The 21,563-nt window shown below is 39.9% G+C and overlaps 1 protein-coding gene across 5 annotated transcripts in view; it reads right to left on the reverse strand.

Annotated features, from left to right (window-relative positions):
- Positions 1–15: 15 nt before the first annotated feature.
- Positions 16–21,563, reverse strand: part of LOC139755598 (vesicle transport protein SFT2A) — a 29,567-nt gene continuing 8,019 nt past the window's right edge. For 4 of the 5 annotated variants that reach the window (XM_071674128.1, XM_071674125.1, XM_071674126.1 and 1 more), the window contains 3 exons: positions 17,935–18,104; positions 11,720–11,837; positions 16–10,003 (listed from right to left, as the gene is read on the reverse strand). In XM_071674128.1, coding sequence (XP_071530229.1) covers positions 9,872–10,003; positions 11,720–11,837; positions 17,935–18,104 — 420 coding nt within the window. In that variant the 3' untranslated portion in view covers positions 16–9,871. The remainder of the gene's footprint in view (positions 10,004–11,719; positions 11,838–17,934; positions 18,105–21,563) is intronic. The other variant, XM_071674127.1, reaches the window with a different exon arrangement.

A 21,563-nucleotide genomic window follows, 5' to 3' on the forward strand; every position in this document is an offset into this window, starting at 1 on the left:
TTCTTTTAACTTGGGGGGGGGGGGGGGTTATTATTGTTCAAGAATCATATTTTTATTTGTTAATGTATTAATATAAAACAGGTATTTTGGAGTAAGTTCAGAATCTATTATTGAATGTTTCTCTCTAGATTTATTTGGAAGTTTATATAAATTATTGATGTCTATGATGACAGGAGTGCTTAATCCTTAAACATAGGCTATCTTAGTATGCCAGTGATCTGAAAGACAAATAGGAATGATTCTTTGAAAGTTTTCTTTTTTTTTTGCCATATTTCTTTGATTTTAATAAACAAACTTGGACTTCATAAATTGGTTTTGTAAAAAAAAAAAGTGGAGCCTGAATGATTTCATTTATAATGATTTAAATTATATATATATATATATATATATATATATATATATATATATATGGAACGAATACTTCCCACGTATCATATAAGGTGACTAATAGGGGAGGGAGCAGGGGGCTGGAAATCTTTTTTTTTTTTTTTTTAATTTTCCAAAAGAAGGGGGCCAGGTGAGGAGATTCCCTTAAAGGCCCAGCCCTCTGTTCTTAATGCTACTTTGCTAACACGGGAAATGGCAAATAGTATGAAAGAAAAGATATATATCTATTCCTATATAAATATTGTATCACCACAAATCTAGTCACAGGTTGTGTAGTTTAGTTTAAGCCAAGATGGCATGGGTAACTGAAGCCCTTATTATGGCCATCTCATTAATACTATAGATAAGGTTATGCGGAGGAGGATGGATGTGTTGGAAATTAAATGTTCAATGAAAATGTGTAGAAGTGTTTGATCAAGTGATTATTGTAAAAATGTTAGCATTAAAAAGTGTAGTTGAGAAAGCAGAAGAGTGAGTGCTGAAATGCTTTGGACAAATGGAGAGAAAGAGCGAGGAAATGTTGACAAAGGGTTTATGTGTCAATTGGAGGGAATAAAGAGAATGGGGAGACCAAATTTGAGATGGAAGGATGGAGTGACAAAGATTTGAGTGATTTTGGCATTAACACGCTGGAGGGTGGAAGGTGTGCATGAGATAGGGTGAATTGGAACAATCTGCTGTACTGGGGTTGATGTATTGTCAGTGGGTTGAATCTGAACATGTTAAGCATTCAGGATAAACCATCAAGTTCTATGGGGCCTGGTTGTGTATAGGGAGCTGTGGTTTCAGTGTATTAGATAGAGCAGCTGGAGATTGGATGATCCCTTTCTTCATCTGTTCCTGGTGCTGCCTCACTAATGCGGGAACCTGCAATCATTTATTTCATACATAATTGCTGTTTCCTGTGTTAGCGAGGTTGCAGCACAGACAGACACGGAAAGGCCAGAATCACATCAATTTTCTCATCATGTTGAGTAATGCACCAAAACCACAGCTCCCTGTACACATCCAGGCCCCACAGACCTTTCCATGGTTTACGTTTACCTTAGATGCTTCAAATGCCCTGGTTCAGTCCACTGACAGTATATTGACCCCAGTATACCACATCGTTCCCATTCACTGTCTCGTACATGCCTTTCACCCCCTGGAGTGTTCAGGCCCCAATCTCTCAAAATCTTTTTCACTCTATCCTTCCATCTCCAATCTGGCCTCCCTGTTCCCTCCACTTCTGACACATATCCTCTTTGTCAACCTTTCCTCACTCACTCTCCCTATGTCCAAACCATTTCTGCACACCCTCTTCAGCTCTCTCAACAACACTTTTTATTACCTAAAATCTATTATCCTTACATTACTCACTCGATCAAACCAACACACACAGTCATTAAACATTTCATTTCCAACACATCAACCCTCCTCTATAACATTAATGAGATGGCCATGCTTAGGGCTTCAGTTGCCCTTGCCATCTCAGCTTAAAAGAAGTCAAACACCACACCATCGGACATACACCCATATGAAACCACCTAAACATACCAGTTACCTTTTCCCACAGTCCCTCTCTCCTACATTACCAAAACAAGACCCACACCCAGATGCAACTTCTTACTGAGTACTTACTCCAAACGTGTCCTGTTCTTATCCCACAAAGACAAGATTACCTCACTAAACCTGTAACCCTATCTATGGTATGAGGTTGGCTTTCTCACCACTATGGGAGCCCCATTGAATAGGATCCTGACAAAGGAAGGTGAAGACACACAGTATTTATATTTTACAATTAACGGGGGAAGAATAAAAAAAAATTACAACAACACTTCTAGTAGTTTGGCTCAATGTAAGAGCTTACTGCTTAAGGTTGTGCCTTATACTGCTTCACATCTTGACATGAAATGGATAACTGAAATCAAAGCAATTTTCAACTCATAAACCTGAAAATCTACCATGGTGTTTGAGAAACAAGTTAACCCATTTGAAAAAGAAAATTAAAAGGTTATGCAAATTACATTTGTACAACTTGGTGACATGTGATTGGAGCATACAACTGCCAATGCTATGCCGGCAGTAAGGAATCCTTATCAGACTCTATTTATGATGATACCCTCCTTTCTACAGAAATGGAATGACATATACCACGAGATGGAATAATTCTATTCACTGCAGCATACCACCTCCCTGCTTACAAAAGTAAAAACCATGAGGGGATTTTTATAAAACTCGTGGAATGATATTAACTATGAGCATATAAAAATATGAAATTATTATCTACTGTAGGTGATCTCCCTGAAACATGGTATGTAATGGTCCACAATATTCCAGTGTTCTTATTCTGAGTAATCACACTTTGCACATTCAAGATTTATGGAAGAAAAATTCTTTTTGCCTAAACAGATAAGTGCTCTCTTCTGGTCCTTAGTAACATCTGTAGATTGTTACAAAACTAATTTAACAAAATATCTTTGCGTCTGGCTTCAGAGAGTGTAGCATCTACATCCCTGGCTTTTTTATTTTTCTTCCCCTAAATCCAACTGCCATCTGTCAAATACAAATGTTCACATTAAATTCTCATATCAATTAAGGCACAAAATACAATCAGGAAGACTCGTCATCCTAATGATAATACTTTATGTAGGCAGGTAAACACACTACCATGAAAAAAAAATTCTACATAAGCTCCAGAAACAAACAATTACTGCCTAAAACTCTTCCCAAAAATTTTTGAAATTCAAAAAGGTATTTCATTAAACTTCATTTAATTAGAAGAAAAGAGTAAAGGGTATTCCACTAATATTCTTTCACCAATGTTTAAAGCCTACTAAAAATCTGAAGTAATCAACAATAGCTCCAATCAAGGATGATGAAACATTTGCAGTATATTAATTTTTCCATGTTCACCTTCCCTGCTTAGGTACAAATACATAAATTTAAATGTCTAAATTCAATAAACATCTGGCTACTTTTGCATGAGAATTCAGTAAAACTGACAAGTATTGTTCTATAACATTATTCATAACTGTACCAGGACAGGTCTTGAACTTACTAATGAAACTCCTTTCCAGAAGATCCTGCAACTTGATGACTGCATTACTTTCAATACCAAGGAAACAGTGGACTCCTTTGGAAGAATAATAAGTGCTTCAATAAGACTATACTCCTGATGATACACCCTCACTAAAAGTGACTTCAGCAGGCAGAGGCTAGCAACACCTTTTTAGAATATATACTCACTAACTTCCTGCCCCAGGGGTCCTTTCTATCTTTATGAGTCTCCTGCAGTACTCAGAAAGCTGGCCACTTCCACCTGTCAGGACCATGGGTTATAAAGTGAAATTATGCTGAGTGTGCATCTATGCACAGAGTAACTAAGCAAGTGCTACGTGTCTTCATTTTTACAGTTACACTGTGGGCATGAAGGATTTTGGTATATGGTGAAACAGTGTTTGTTGTGTTGAAGGGATGGGTGATATTCAGAGCATGGACAAGAATGTGTGGCTCCTGTTTATCTGGTGATTGTAACTTCTGTTGCTGAGTTAAGAGTTATTTCAGTAAGTATGGGTTATGTCAATGTCACTCTTCCCAGAGGTGTGGAGTTCTGTGGGTAGATGCTGTTAAAGCACAAGACAAGGGTAAGCTTCTTATTTCTCCTTGGGGTTGTTAGTTATGGATTGGTTTGAGTGAAAAGAGTTCTAATGCTGTTGCACAGAAATGAATGCTGAGGATGCTCACAAGAAGGATCTTTGTTTCATTGTGTATGTTTTAAGTGCTTGTGGTTGGTAGGCATCCAGTGACTGTTCTGAGTGAACTATATTGTGTGGTTTATCAGCTTTAATATATATGCTTTTAAGGAGAGAGAGAGAGCAGTATTGTGTAGAAGAGTCACTGGGTTCCTTAACAGCATAAAGAAAGGCAGAGGTGTAAGTATGAAAATGTAGAAATGATTGACGGACAGCAGCCCAAACATGGACATGGGATGAATGACAGAGGCCAAGAATCCAGGATGTGGAAATGAGCTATTTGAGGGGAGCATGTCATTTGACTTGAAATGATGAAAGCAATGAGGAGGTGTACGATAGATTAGGTATGGCAGGGAAAGAATCGTGGAGTGACAGCAAGTAAAACATAATACTCTGAGGTGGTTCAGGCATATAGAAAGAATGGAAGACAGCGAATTTACAAGGAGAGTATATGACAGTACAATTAAATAGGATGGTGTGAGAGAAAGCCCAACTGTGACATGTGGAAACAGCAAGGGAGAGGACTAGAGGGGGAGAAATAGGGAAAAATGCATGAAATGGCACATGTAAGGGCCAAATATAAGGATGGAGGTAAGTGGAGACTTTTCCCATGGCCATCCCCTTGGTGGGGGTTTCTGGAAGGAATGAACATCAGAGACATTGATACACAGAGAGATGGAAGGCAGTAAACCAGCCATGGATTATTTTTCTTGGCCAAATCTGGTTTAAGGTCCAATAAAAAGGGGTCCTAGGGTTATAATGTGATAATTCTTTTTTTTTAATACATGCTTGCCTTTCATGACACAAAGATGTATCATTGGAAATTTTCTCTATTTTCAAAATGATAATACAAAACCATAACAAGGTCTGTGGGGGCTGGATGTGGATAGGGGGCTGTGGTTTTGGTGCTTTACAAATGATAGCTAGAGAACAAATGTGGCCTTTCTTTGTCTGTTTTCTGGTGCTACCTCACTGACAGAGTGGCGATGGTGTTTCCTGTGGGGTGGGGTGGTGCCAGGAACGAATCAAGGCAAGCAAGTATGAATATGTACATGTGTATATATGTATAGGAGCAGGGGGGGGCTGGAAATCCTCCCCTCCTGTTTTTAGTTTCCCAAAAGAAGGAACAGAGAAGGGGGCCAAGTGAGGATATTCCCTCTGAGGCTCAGTCCTCTGTTCTTAATGCTACCTTGCTAACGCGGGAAATGGCGAATATGTATGAAAGGAAAGTAAGGTATATATGTATATGTATGTGAATGTACATGTATTTATGTTAATATGTATGTATGTTATCCCTGAGGACAGGGGAGAAAGAATACTTCCCACGTATTCCCTGCGTGTCGTAGAAGGCGACTAAAAGGGAAGGGAGCGGGGAGCTGGAAATCCTCCCCTCTCATTTTTAGTTTTCCTAAAGAAGGAACAAAGGAGGGGGCCAAGTGAGGATATTCCTTCAAAGGCTCAGTCCTCTGTTCTTAACGCTACCTCGCTAACGTGGGAAATGGCGAATAGTATGAAAAAAAAATTGTGTATGTGTATGGACATTTATGTAGATGTATCTGGATGGGTCATTCTTCATCTGTTTTCTGGCACTACCTCACTGATGTAGGAAACTGTGATCACGTATAATAAAATAAAAAATATAAATTAGGGCCTCGGTTGCCAATACTGTCTTACCCAACATAAAAAAAATATATAGAGGGTTCCACTTTTGAACTTGCTGTCTTACCCAACATTAAAAAATATATAGAGGGCTCCACTTTTGAAATTTCTTCAAAACCTATCTTCACATAAGCTCTGCTTTCTCAATAAAAATGTACATGAATATTCAACATATCCGATACTGATGATGGTCCTTCAGCTAAATGATGTACTCAAAAATTTTTCCATATCAGTCATTAATCTACTTCTATTTCTGATTTGGTTTGGCAGGACTTTCAATATATGTATGGATCATGGTGAGGTGCTGAAGGATGGGTGGAATGCATGTATAGTGCCACTGTATCAAGCCACAGGGATAAAGGTAAGAGTATGAACTACAGAGGTGTTTGCTGAGAGAACCTTTTAAGTTGTAAGGGAGAGTGGTGACTGTGAGGGTGAAAGCAGCAACAGACTAGGGAAGAACAATGTGGTTTCAGGAGGGGTAGAGGATTTGTGGATCATGCAATTGCTTTAAAGAATGTGTGAGAAATACTTAGGGAAACCAAAGGATTTGTATTCAGCATTTATACATCTGGAAAGAGAACACATGATAGGGCTGCAGAATGCCTTATTTTGAAAGGTCTTATGAATATATGGTATAGGAGGAATGTATGGTATAGAAGACTACTGAAAGCAGAGACGAACTTTCAAGTGAGTAAGGTGTGTGTGGGAGTAAGCAGAAAGGAAGGTGAGTGTTTGTCTCCCGCAGGGATGTGTGATATCACCATAGCTGTTTGTTTAGGGATGGGCTGGCGAGGGAGGTAATGGCAATTTTGTTGGAGAGGAGGCTTCCTGGATGTTACTCACTTGTTTGCTGATGACAGAGCACTAAGGGTAGATTTAAGGAAAAACTGCTGAGGATGGTGTATAAGTTTGGGAATGTTAAAGAAGGAAGTATGGAGTAAAAGTGAATAAAAGCAAGGTCATTAGGTTTAGCAGGGAAGAAGGAAAGATGAGGTGAGAGTTTGAAAGGAGAAAATTTGAAGGAAGTGAAGTTTCTTAGATATCTGAGAGTAGACATGGTATTGGGCAAAAGCAGGAGCAAGTCATACGAAGGATGAGGGGGTGAAGATTCTGAAATCACTAAGGAATGCATGAAAGAGAGGAAGTTATCTGGAAGGGCAAAAATGGGTATGGCTGAAGGAAGTATGTTGGAACAATAGGCAGATACATTAGCTAATAGCAGTTGGTGTGAACATTAAGGAGGAGCCTTTGAAAACACTGTACTAGAGTTGCCCTCTGCCAGTGGCCTGTTAAGAGTGAGACACTGAAGGTTAAGAAGTGGCAATGAAGTTCTCCAGTTATAAAGATGCTTTTGCTATGGCCATCGCCACAGGTACAGTAGTCCCAACAATGTATGGATGCGAGGCATGGACTACAGATGAAGGTGTGCAGTGAAGGGTGAAAGTGTTGGAAATGAAACATTTGAGGACAATATGAGGTATGAGGTGGTTTGAGTAAGTGATAGGAGAGTAACAGAAAGGGATCCAACTAGAGTGTGTTCCTGTGCATTGCACAAAACAGCTAAAGAAAGGGTGAGAAAGAATGAGCTCTTTCTCTGAGTATTCCTAGTGCGACCTCACTAACATGGGAAATGGCAAACAAGTATGAAAGAAAGGAAAAAAGACTTCTGATTAAGTGAGCAGTAGCTGAAGCAACAGCAGTTTTTTGAAATTCTGTAACTTTCACACACTCTTAACAACAGGCATTACAGTTGTTGCTGGAAGCAAGAGTACCTTTGCAATGTTGGAAACACATCTGCCAGCATCACAATGTTTATTTACATCTAATAAAACTTCTAAGGTTATTGCCCTCCTTTGTTTTTTTTATATCCAAGAGTTCAAGAGGCACTACATCTTGGACGGAAATGACAAATTCAGAAAAGAAGCAATGTTAATCAAGGACTTGTTACAATTCCTCAATGACATAACAACAAAACAATGTTATTCAAAACAACTTTAAATTAGGACTCCCTGCATTTCTATAGCATGAGTAGTTATAGGATAAAAGTGATTACCTATATCTGAAAATATCAGGGCATGTGAAATGTCCCTGGTAAATCATGGAAAGGTCTGTAGGGCCTGGATGTGGATAGGAGCTGTCGTTTCGGTACATTACACATGACAGACTGAGTATGGATGCAAGCAGATGTGGCTTTTCTTGGTCTGTTTCCTGGCACTACCTCACTGATGCAGGGTAGTATTCTCTCTCCCCTAACCCCAATTGACTGAACCAGGGCATGTGAAATGTCTGGAGTGAACCATGGAAAGTTTGGTGGGGCCTCGATGTGGAAAGGGAGCTGTGGTTTCAGTGCATTACACATAACAGCTAGAGAATGAGTGTATATATATATATGTAAAAAATATATGTCATCCCTGGGGATAGGGGAGAAAGAATACTTCCTACATTTTCCCTGTGTGTCGTAGAGGGCGACTAAAAGGGGAGGGAGCAGGAGGCTGGAAATCCTCCCCATCTCGTTTTTTTTTTCAATTTTCCAAAAGAGGGAACAGAGAAGGGGCCCAGGTGAGGATATTCCCTCAAAGGCCCAGTCCTCTGTTCTAAACGCTACCTCGCTAACGCGGGAAATGGCAAATAGTTTGAAAGAAAGAATATATATATATATGTACATGTGTGTGTGTATGTATATATATGAGTATGTGAGTGGATGTGCCTTTCTTCATCTACCCCTAGCGCTACCTTGCTAACACAGGAAACGGCAATAAAGTTGGGGAAAAAAAATATATTCAAATATATATGCTTATCTGTAACACTTAAACATAATTCCCACACTTTTCCTTTCATAATGTCCATTCATGCATAAATGACAAAAGCTGATGAGCATGATATGGTACAGAAGCTACCATATCCCAGTGGTAAGTTCACTACGCCTATAAAGCATTTTTTTTTCTAGTCTTGGATGCATACCAGGAGAAAATTTTAAAGGATATTTCCTCATAAGCTCATCATCACAAATATCAAAAGAACAATTAAAGTAATACAGGTACTCAAATATTTGGTAGTAAATGGTTGCCAACATGATTAAAAATTGTAGTGTTCATGGGACACACTCTTCAAAAACTTCATTATACAAATCTCATGTACATGCATAAATGGAATGCAAAACATTAAAGAACTTACCTATACTTGGTATTTCAAAATCCCTCAACATTCACACCTATAACAGTAAAACAATCTGTGTATTCATTCTTACCCTTCTCATACCCACAATAAATATTCCTAATGCTGATACTGTTTCAATAATTCTACTGTATGTGATAAAACAATTTTTCGGATACTGGCAAGAACAGTATGCTAGAAATACGTAGGTTATACATAGCCTTTGGTGAAACCTTCCAAATTTTGATTTTGTGTCTTCAACTTTTCTGTAAATCTATGACAATTGAAAATTTTATACAACAGAAGGTGCTAACTCTCTTTACCATCAAGTTACTTATAACTACTAATGTAGTCTTGAGCAAGATATCAGTGGTCATCAATGAGTACACTGAATGTAGCTGAATTATAGTACAAAAATTACATTAAGGCAATATTTTTGCTGCACAATGGAAAATTGCCAACTGATAACTACCAATTCCAGAACTATTACTTAAAATAACTAAAATAAGTGTAATATTAACATCCATAAATATACCATGTTAAAAATATGTAAATGTGACCTACATAACAAGTGTAATTGGAGTAATTGCATGATGAAGTCTTACAAATTAAGCTTTAAAACAGTTAAGTAGACAATAAAGAACCAGAACTTGGATAAAAGGAAACAAAACAATGGCAATTAAAAATAAACATCTCAACAATCTTTTTTTTTGTAAAAGTTGCTCAAGCTACAAAATAAAGCAGTTACATATACCTATATTTTAAATTTAGTACAGACAACAAAACTGTATCAAGACGTTCAGCACATCTCATGGTAATCTTTGACCTTATTTTGGAAGAATACAATCATTCCTACAATTAGGGTCCAAAGAATACATTTAGAATATCATTTCACCTAATAAAAATCCAACCTCACTACCTTCTTACTAGGTCCCTCAAACATCGATGCACGATGCAAAGCACTTCTTAGCAGCATCCCGAGCATAAGGGATATATGAGAGGGAATACCATGTCATAGCGAGAAACTGGATGACCACCATTAACATTGCCAAAGCTCTCTTCTTAAGCTGAAATATATTGGAATAAATCACTTTGGGATGATATGTATATCACTGAAAATATTGCATGTATTTACAGATGCTTAGTAACTTCTCTTAACAGAAACTAATGCATACAGTACAGTGGATGGGAGATGAGGTTGCAGTGCATGATACTTTCTGCCCACAGTCACTCATCCCCCAGCTTTGCTAATAAAAGCACACGAGACATTTAATTTCTAAGATATCCAACTTTTGTCCATTTGCATTCTGGATCCAAGACTCACTTCCAATCAAATGTTAGGATTACTATACTTTCAAACATACTCATCTTATCCCTGACACACAATGACCTCTCCCACACAATGCATCCAGGACCTTAGCCCCATCTTCTGCCTTCTGACTTGCTTCAGCTTCAACTATTCTATCCACCGCTAAGTCCACTCCCATGTATCTAAAGCACTCCACAACCTCCTGGTTCTCCTCATTCACCCTTACTCTCAAACCATTCCCTCCTCATCTCCCTCCTGAACCTTACTTTCTCCTAACTTCATACCAGTTTCCAGAGTTCTCTCTTCAGTCTGCCATCAAAGATGTGTCACCTGCGAAGAGCAACATATTTACCTCCTATGCCCCCAAACCACCAACTCTAAGTATATCTGAGACTTTCCCCTTGCTCCAAGACCCCTCTAATTACCTCCCTTACCACCCTACCCATACATAGATTTATGCAACTCTGGTGGCATCACACAGAAGCATCTTCACAGGACCACTCACCCCCTCCCTTCCTGCTCTCAAGTCTTACTGTCCTGGTAAACACTCCTCAGCATGTTTAATAACTTTCCATTTATTTCATACATTCATACCTTACCTTCCACCTGATCTATGTAATATCGGTGGGCTTATATATTTGTTTTTATGTTATAAGGTGAAAAACAAATCATACAATCTTAATATTTCTAAATTTGCAAGTGTTATACAATTATTATTATGTCTGTGACGCCTATTCAAACTGGAACTCCCTCAAGGGGGTGGCCACAGCATTAGAGTCTCCATAACTAGTGTACTCCAGTGCCGCTCCTTTGCCTACAGTGCCTCCCCTTAACAGGCAACTGGCAGAGGGCAAGTCTAGTGCAATGTTTGCATAGGCTCCTACCTAATGCTCCTATTGATTACTTCTATGTAATGTTTCTAACTAATGCTCCTACCTACTACTTCTATGTACCACTCCTACCATTTTGCCAAAAGGCAGGGCTAGCACATAGTGCTCACCACAGGAAAAGCAAGAGTTACAAAGAATGAGGTGTGTGAATAAAGTGTTGTCAAGTGTTACATATGACAAGGAGAGACTGTATGTTTGTGGACAGAATGCCTGTAGTCCAAGTGTGAGAGACGCAGGAAGAAAAGACAGCTACTGGGTCAGGAGAGCGCAATTTGACAACCAGTGAAGTCTGGCTCACTAAGCAGCTGTCACTAACTCTCATGATACACAGGCAGGTAGTACTAGTATAACTCTCTGGTCATTTGCTGCCTAATGCTTCAAAGATACTTGGTCTTTCTTCTGATAACAGAAATGCCATTACTGTAGTATAAAAATTAAAAATCACAATTACCAAAATCCTAAGTATAAGATGTGAACGCCCTATCTCCACTGCAGATAACTGGGATAACACCAAATATATTCTATGAATTCCAAGCAAAATAAGAATGCAACAAGTATAAAAGTTCTTTTTAGTGTTTACTTACTGCAAAAGCTGCCACAAGAGTCATAATCAAGGCAACAAACATGACAATTGTAGCTATGATGCGAGTTTTAGCAAACATCTTCTTACATTGATTGACGGGTCCCATGAGAAAGCACGTACTGAAAGAAATGAAGATTCAAAAATTAATTTCAGTAATCTTCCTTTATTGTGGGGATGGACTTTTTACTCTGAACTAATTGCATCTTAGGTTTACTGGGCAGTCTTTCAATAATGTTACACAAACTCCAGTTAATGTGGATATGATTTAGACTCCTACTCAGATCTCTTAGTGAATTCTAGTTCAGTAGCCAATGAAACCTAACAATCTTATCATCATACAGAAACACTCTTCATATAGCCACCCAGGTAGACCCTGAGCATCAGAAGCATGGAGTTTTCTGCAAGTGCTTTAAAGGTGGGATTGGGGACTGAGAAAGGACATTTCCCATGTGTTCCTGCATGTTGGAGAAGGCAACTAAAAGGGGTCAATGCAGGCTGCTGGAAACCTTCCCTCCTTGAATTAATTTCTAAAAGCTGCACCAGATGAAGGACCCAAGTAAAAAATGCTCATACTCCGCAAAGGCTCTAGGAGGAGTGACTGAAAATGTATGGGTGTAGCCAAGATGAGAAGGGAGAGATAAGCATTATGTATAAGGAGAGGAGTTTGGATGTTCCAGCTCTAAATGAAACAAAGCTCAAAGGTAAAGATTCTTTTTTTGGGGGGATGGGGGGGGTTAAGGATAGTGTGAGAGGAAGAGCTAACGAAGGGAGCAGCACTTCTGCTGGAGGAGGAGTTGAGGAATATGTCAAAAAATGTATGGAAAACAGGCCCAAACTGATGAGGATAAAAATCAAACTGAATTACAAAAGATGAATAGTTATCCAGAGAATGGAGTAAAAGAGTAGCGCATTTTGAAAGGGGCTGAGTCAGCATGTCAGCAATTTTGATGTAAAGGGTTGGGTAGAAGTGATGGTCAATCTGAATGCAAAAGTGGTAAATATATGAGTGAAAATATAACTAATGTGAATGAAAATGATGAATAGTACCACTCTAGTTGCCTCCCCTGGCCTATCAACTTCCATACCCAAACCTGCTGCCTCTCCTACACCAGTGTCTCAAATACCTTTTGATGCTGTGTGGTGACAAGTGTGAGAAAGAAAGAAGCTGAGAGTTAATGTGAATAAAGTTATGAGGTTTAGCTGGGGATTGACACGGACTGGAATAAATGAGTCTCAATGGGAACAACCTAGAGCACATGGAGTGCTTTATGGAACAATGGGTGCTGAAGTACATCATAAGGTGGAAGAGGGTAAAAAGAGCCTAAGAAAACTGAAGAGCATGTGGAAGAGAAATCAGTGTGTGTGAGGGTAAGAATGGGTATGTCTGATGGCACAGAGGTCCCAACGGTGTTCTAATGCTGCAAGTCTTGGGCAATGAATGAAAAAGAACAGAAGAAATGGACATGTTGAAAATAAAATGCCCATGATTAATTTGTGTGTTGAAGCTGGTTTATGTAAAGAATAACAGTGTGGTAGCAACAAGAATAAGAAAAAAAGATAGCTGACCTGGGTGTGCTGAAATAGTTCAGACAAGGATAAGATGAGCAGAGAGAGTTAGAGACTATATGTGTTAGAGGTGGAAGGAGCATGGAGTAGGGGTAGACCATAGAAATGGAAAGATGGAGTGAGAGGGGACTTTTTAACTATCAGAACCAGAACATTCAGGATGGTAAGAAGCATGGGCCAGAGCAGACTAGAGACATGTGGCATACAGGTGGTGATTTGCTGTTAAAGGATAAACCAGGATGAATAAAGTGGTCCAAGAAAACCATGACAGTCAGCTGGACTCAGCTGTGAACAAGGGCTCTGGCTTCAGTGCAAAACCACATGATAGCTAGAGGATGGATGTAAGCAAATGAAACTATTCTTCATCTGTTCCTGCCAGTACCTCAGTAATGTAGGAAATAGTCAACACGCAAGACAAAAATATAGCTTTTCATACTTGTTTGCCATTTCCCACATTAAAAATGTATTGCCAGGAACAAATGAAAAGTAGCATCATTTGTTCACATTCACTGTCATGTGCACCTCAACAAAACTAGAGCCTCCTGTCCACACCCAAGCTCCAAAGACCATTCCACTGTTTTCCTTGACCATTTCATGTGTTGTGGCTTAGCTCACTGACAGCACACCACCACCTGAACACCATATAGCTCATTCTCTCTATCCTAGGAACATCTCTCACTCTCCTGCATGTTCAGGCCCCAACTCAATGCCTCTGCCACTCCATCCTTCTATCTACTTATAAATATAGGGGAGAAAGAATACTTCCCACGTATTCCCTGCGTGTCGTAGAAGGCGACTAAAAGGGGAGGGAGCGGGGGGCTGGAAATCCTCCCCTCTCAATATTTTTTTTTAATTTTCCAAAAGAAGTAACAGAGAAGGGGGCCAGGTGAGGATATTCCCTCAAAGGCCCAGTTCTCTGTTCTTAACGCTACCTTGCTAATGCGGGAAATGGCGAATAGGATGTATTTAGGGAATCAGTGATGGATTGCGCAAAAGATGCTTGTGGCATGAGAAGAGTGGGAGGTGGGTTGATTAGAAAGGGTAGTGAGTGGTGGGATGAAGATGTAAGATTATTAGTGAAAGAGAAGAGAGAGGCATTTGGACGATTTTTGCAGGGAAAAAATGCAATTGAGTGGGAGATGTATAAAAGAAAGAGACAGGAGGTCAAGAGAAAGGTGCAAGAGGTGAAAAAGAGGGCAAATGAGAGTTGGGGTGAGAGAGTATCATCAAATTTTAGGGAGAATAAAAAGATGTTCTGGAAGGAGGTAAATAAAGTGCGTAAGACAAGGGAGCAAATGGGAACTTCAGTGAAGGGCGCAAATGGGGAGGTGATAACAAGTAGTGGTGATGTGAGAAGGAGATGGAGTGCGTATTTTGAAGGTTTGTTGAATGTGTCTGATGACTGAGTGGCAGATATAGGGTGTTTTGGTTGAGGTGGTGTGCAAAGTGAGAGGGTTAGGGAAAATGATTTGGTAAACAGGGAAGAGGTAGTAAAAGCTTTGCGGAAGATGAAAGCCGGCAAGGCAGCAGGTTTGGATGGTATTGCAGTGGAATTTATTAAAAAAGGGGGTGACTGTATTGTTGACTGGTTGGTAAGGTTATTTAATGTATGTATGACTCATGGTGAGGTGCCTGAGGATTGGCGGAGTGCGTGCATAGTGCCAATGAACAAAGGCAAAGGGGATAAGAGTGAGTGCTCAAATTACAGAGGTATAAGTTTGTTGAGTATTCCTGGTAAATTATATGGGAGGGTATTGATAGAGAGGGTGAAGGCATGTACAGAGCATCAGACTGGGGAAGAGCAGTGTGGTTTCAGAAGTGGTAGAGGATGTGTGGATCAGGTGTTTGCTTTGAAGAATGTATGGGAGAAATACTTAGAAAAGCAAATGGATTTGTATGTAGCATTTATGGATCTGGAGAAGGCATATGATAGAGTTGATAGAGATGCTCTGTGGAAGGTATTAAGAATATATGGTGTGGGAGGCAAGTTGTTAGAAGCAGTGAAAAGTTTTTATCGAGGATGTAAGGCATGTGTACGTGTAGGAAGAGAGGAAAGTGATTGGTTCTCAGTGAATGTAGGTTTGCGGCAGGGGTGTGTGATGTCTCCATGGTTGTTTAATTTGTTTATGGATGGGGTTGTTAGGGAGGTGAATGCAAGAGTTTTGGAAAGAGGGGCAAGTATGAAGTCTGTTGTGGATGAGAGAGCTTGGGAAGTGAGTCAGTTGTTGTTCGCTGATGATACAACGCTGGTGGCTGATTCATGTGAGAAACTGCAGAAGCTGGTGACTGAGTTTGGTAAAGTGTGTGAAAGAAGAAAGTTAAGAGTAAATGTGAATAAGAGCAAGGTTATTAGGTACAGTAGGGTTTAGGGTCAAGTCAATTGGGAGGTAAGTTTGAATGGTGAAAAACTGGAGGAAGTAAAGTGTTTTAGATATCTGGGAGTGGATCTGGCAGCGGATGGAACCATGGAAGTGGAAGTGGATCATAGGGTGGGGGAGGGGGCGAAAATTCTGGGGGCCTTGAAGAATGTGTGGAAGTCGAGAACATTATCTCGGAAAGCAAAAATGGGTATGTTTGAAGGAATAGTGGTTCCAACAATGTTGTATGGTTGCGAGGCGTGGGCTATGGATAGAGTTGTGCACAGGAGGATGGATGTGCTGGAAATGAGATGTTTGAGGACAATGTGTGGTGTGAGGTGGTTTGATCGAGTGAGTAACGTAAGGGTAAGAGAGATGTGTGGAAATAAAAAGAGCGTGGTTGAGAGAGCAGAAGAGGGTGTTTTGAAGTGGTTTGGGCACATGGAGAGAATGAGTGAGGAAAGATTGACCAAGAGGATATATGTGTCGGAGGTGGAGGGAACGAGGAGAAGAGGGAGACCAAATTGTTAGTCATGTAGCGTTAAGAACCGAGGACTGAGCCTTTTAGGGAATATCCTCACAAGGAAAAAATGAACTAGCAATGCAGTGTAGGGCCAATGGAATGTTCTGAGGACAGACTGGACATGCTTTGGACTTTACTTTATCCAGGCACTGTGTAGAACTAGGAACTCCCTAAATGTGAGAACAGTACTTCGTAAAAGGAAAAATCAGTCGTTTCTATAACCAGAGCAACTTTCAGAAGAGAAATGTTTTCAGCGTCCGTACAAGACATACTTCATAGTTTCCTGAAATATGAACTTATGCTATTTTAACTGTATAAATATTGCATTTATAAATACTGAATTACAAACAATGTCAGCCTATAATCCAAAAGTGCCAACTTACTTTCAATTGCACTTCCCCGTTTGGCATTATGCTCTTAGCTCATGCGCAGCCATTCACTGACACTCTTATTCAGTTATGGGCAGAAGGAGCTGTTAATATTTTGTACAACCTTTGATTCTTTAAGAAAACCTCAATATGCAAACTACTACACTACATTTTTATTAAATCACTATAAAAACGACAGTCTTCAAATGAAGGACACCATAGCTGACTGGAAAAACATTTCAACTCAACCTACACAATAATAATACTGTCATGTCAGCAACAGAACAATGAAAAGAGTCTTTTTGCCCATATTCACAAACAACAACATATGCAGTATCTTTTCTCAAGTCACTGTAATCTGTTTCCATACTGTTCTCTACATCATACAATTTCCTCTTTCCCTACTCTACACACTGGGCCTCACCTTCAACTATTCACCTAATTCAAATGTTCTTTTCGAGAACGTTAATTTCATTTCTTCCATTTAACAAAACTAAATTGGCACACCATCCTTTACTATATCAGGTGTTAAATGATACTGACCAAAGTAAAACAGAATGGGGACACAATTCATCATTCTTTTCCTCAGGAAAAATAACATGACATAATACTATAAACTCTCTCAACCACGAGTTGGTTGAGCAGAAGAGGGGGTTTTGAAATGGTTTGGGCACATGGAGAAAATGAGTGAGGAAAGAATGACCAAGAGGATATATGTGTTGGAGGTGGAGGGAACGAGAAGTGGGAGACCAAACTGGAGGTGGAAAGATGGAGTGAAAAAGATTTTGAGTGATCGGGGCCTGAACATGCAGGAGGGTGAAAGGTGGGCAAGGAATAGAGTGAATTGGATCGATGTGATATACTGGGGTTGACATGCTGTCAATGGATTGAATCAGGGCATGTGAAGCGTCTGGGGTAAACCATGGAAAGTTCTGTGGGGCCTGGATGTGGAAAGGGAGCTGTGGTTTCAGGCATTATTGCATGACAGCTAGAGACTGAGTGTGAACGAATGGGGCCTTTGTTGTCTTTTCCTAGCGCTACCTCGCACACATGAGGGGGGAGGGGGATGTTATTCCATGTGTGGCGAGGTGGCAATGGGAATAAATAAAGGCAGACAGTGTGAATTGTGTGCATGTGTATATATGTATATGTCTGTGTGTGTATACATATGTGTACATTGAGATGTATGGGTATGTATATTTGCATGTGGGGACGTGTATGTATATACATGTGTATGGGGGTGGGTTGGGCCATTTCTTTCGTCTGTTTCCTTGCGCTACCTTGCAAACGCGGGAGACAGCGACAAAGCAAAATAAAATAATAATAATATAAATACTATAAACTATAGTTTTATTTACTACCAAACAACCCCTATACAAAACATTCTACAAAAGAGACTCACCTTGTAAGTGCCATTATGTTTCCCAAGGTATAAAAAATTGCAAACAAGGTCATTCCTTTTGGTAAGAAGAGAAATCCTGATCCCATGAAGGAAAACACAAACCCAAGGACAAAGCATATAGCAAAACCTTTGACTCTTGTGCCCCAACTTAGACTGTTGTTGTCAATAACCTGAAACAGAAATAGAAAATAATACATGGCTTTAAATGATCTCCTGGAAACAATTGTAATTTTATTTGATGAAATGTACAGCACAGATTCCTGGTTTAATAAGTTCCCATCTAATTTCATACTCAACACATATTTCCAAAAAGGCATAATATTACTCTCCCATATGTATCATTTGTCTCTTTTTGTATAGTGTCATGGATATTAGCAGCAAAGTCAAAGTCAGCAGATACTTAAAATACTCTTCATCTTTTCCCAATGTCAGTTACTTTTAAAACTAGTTCTAGTTACTAAACTTCAACCCTTTTCATTTGCTTTTCAAGTAAGGAACTTTCACACGAACTAAGGTATGCTTTCATCAAAAATAAGCAACAAAGTACTCCTTGGATTTTACACTGCTTTCTTACTGTATACATTCAACTCTACCCTTCTCATCTTTTCATTCCTCTCACGCTTGATCTATTTCCATAATTAAACTTACTTGAAGAAATTTCCAACTTTTTGCCATCCTGTGATTATCCCAATCACCTCTTTCTCTCCAACAAGTTCTTGATTCCCAACAGTGACATTCAATAATTCATCTCATCCAAATCAATTTACTCATTCACTTTTATTTCTGATTCAGACTATTTATATTTTATTATACTTTGTCGCTGTCTCCCGCGTTGGTGAGGTAGCGCAAGGAAACAGACGAAAGAATGGCCCATCCCACCCACATACACATGTACATATGTACACGTCCACACACAGGACATATACATACCTATACCTCTCAACATATACATATATATACACATACAGACATATACATATATACACATGTACATAATTCATACTGTCTGCCCTTATTCACTCCTGTCGCCACCCCACCACACATGAAACGACAACCCCCTCCCCCCGCATGTGCGCGAGGTAGCGCTAGGAAAAGACAACAAAGGCCACATTCGTTCACACTCAGTCTCTAGCTGTCATGTATAATGCACCCAAACCACAGCTCCCTTTCCACATCCAGGCCCCACAGAACTTTCCATGGTTTATCCCAGACGCCTCACATGCCTTGGTTCAATCCATTGACAGCACGTCGACCTCGGTATACCACATCATTCCAATTCACTCTATTCCTTGCACGCCTTTCACCCTCCTGCATGTTCAGGCCCTGATCACTCAGAATCTTTTTCATTCCATCTTTCCACCTCCAATTTGGTCTCCAACTTCTCATTCCCTCCACCTCTGACACATATATCCTCTTTGTCAATCTTTCCTCACTCATTCTCTCCATGTGACCAAACCATTTCAAAACACCCTCTTCTGCTCTCTCAACCACACTCTTTTTATTACCACACATCTCTCTTACCCTTTCATTACTTACTCAATCAAACCACTTCACACCACATATTGTCCTCAAACATCTCATTTCCAGCACATCCACCCTCCTCCACACAACTCTATCTATAGCCCATGCCTCGCAACCATATAACATTGTTGGAACCACTATTCCTTCAAACATATCCATTTTTTGCTTTCCAAAATAACGTTCTCGACTTCCACATTTTTCAATGCTCCCAGAACTTTAGCCCTCTCCCCCATCCTATGATTCGCTTTCGCTTCCATGGTTCCATCTGCTGCCAAATCCACTCCCAGATATCTAAAACACTTCACTTCCTCCAGTTTTTCTCCAGTCAAACTTACCTCCTAATTGACTTGTCCCTCAGCCCTACTGTACCTAATAACCTTGCTCTTATTCACATTTACTCTCAGCTTTCTTCTTTCACACACTTTACCAAACTCAGTCACCAGCTTCTGCAGTTTCTCACCCAAATCAGCCACGATCGCTGTATCATCAGCGAACAACAACTGACTCACTTCCCAAGCTCTCTCATCCACAACAGATGGCATACTTGTCCCTCTTTCCAAAACTCTTGCATTCACCTCCCTAACAACCCCATCCATAAACAAATTAAACAACCATGAAGATATCACGCAACCCTGCCACTAACCAACATCCACTGAGAACCAATCACTTTCCTCTCTTCCTAAACGTACACATGCCTTACATCCTCAATAAAAACTTTCCACTGCTTCCAACAACTTACCTCCCACACCATATATTCTTAATACCTTCCACAGAGCATCTCTATCAACTCTATCATATGCCTTCTCCAGATCCATAAATGCTACATACAAATCCATTTGCCTTTCTAAGTATTTCTCAAATACATTCTTCAAAGCAAACATCCTCTACCATTTCTGAAACCACACTGCTCTTCCCCAGTCTGATGCTCTGTACATGTCTTCACCCTCTCAATCAATACCCTCCCATATAATTTCCCAGGAATACTCAACATACTTATACCTCTGTAATTTGAGCACTCACTCTTATCCCCTTTGCCTTTGTACAATAGCACTATGCAAGCATTTTGCCAGTCCTCAGGCACCTCACCATGAGTCATACATACATTAAATAACCTTACCAACCAGTCAACAATACAGTCACCCCCTTTTTTAATAAATTCCACTGCAATACCATCCAAACCCGCTGCCTTGCCGGCTTTCATCTTCCGCAAAGCTTTTACTACCTCTTCTCTGTTTACCAAATCATTCTCCCTAACCATCTCACTTTGCACACCACCTCAACCAAAACACCATATATCTGCCACTCTATTGTCAAACACATTCAACAAACCTTCAAAATACTCACTCCATCTCCTTCTCACATCACCACTACTTGTTATCACCTCCCCATTAGCCCCCTTCACTGATGTTCCCATTTGTTCCCTTGTCTTACACACTTCATTTACCTCCTTCCAAAACATCTTTTTATTCTCCCTAAAATTTAATGATACTCTCTCACCCCAGCTCTCATTTGCCCTCTTTTTCACCTCTTGCACCTATCTCTTGACCTCCTGCCTCTTTCTTTTCTACATCTCCCTGTCATTTGCATTATTTCCCTGCAAAAATCATCCAAATGCCTCTCTCTTCTCTTTCACTAACAATCTTACTTCTTCATATCCCACCACTCACTACCCTTTCTTATCTGCCCACTTCCCATGCTTCTCATGCCACAAGCATCTTTTGCGCAATCCATCACTGCTTCCCTATATACATCCCATTCCTCCCCTACTCCCCTTACATCCTTTGTTCTCACCTTTTTCCATTCTGTACTCAGTCTCTCCTCGTACTTCCTCAAACAAGTCTCCTTCCCAAGCTCACTTACTCTCACCACTCTCTTCACCCCAACATTCTCTCTTCTTTTCTGAAAACCTCTACAAATCTTCACCTTCGCCTCCACAAGATAATGATCTGACATCCCTCCAGTTGTACCTCTCTGCATATTAACATCCTAAAGTCTCTCTTTCGCGTGCCTATTAACATGTAATCCAATAACGCTCTCTGGCCATCTCTCCTACTTACATAAGTATACTTATGTATATCTCTCTTTTTAAACCAGGTATTCCCAATCAC

The sequence above is a fragment of the Panulirus ornatus genome, chromosome 19, assembly GCF_036320965.1.
Source record: "Panulirus ornatus isolate Po-2019 chromosome 19, ASM3632096v1, whole genome shotgun sequence".
Lineage (NCBI taxonomy): Eukaryota > Metazoa > Arthropoda > Malacostraca > Decapoda > Palinuridae > Panulirus > Panulirus ornatus.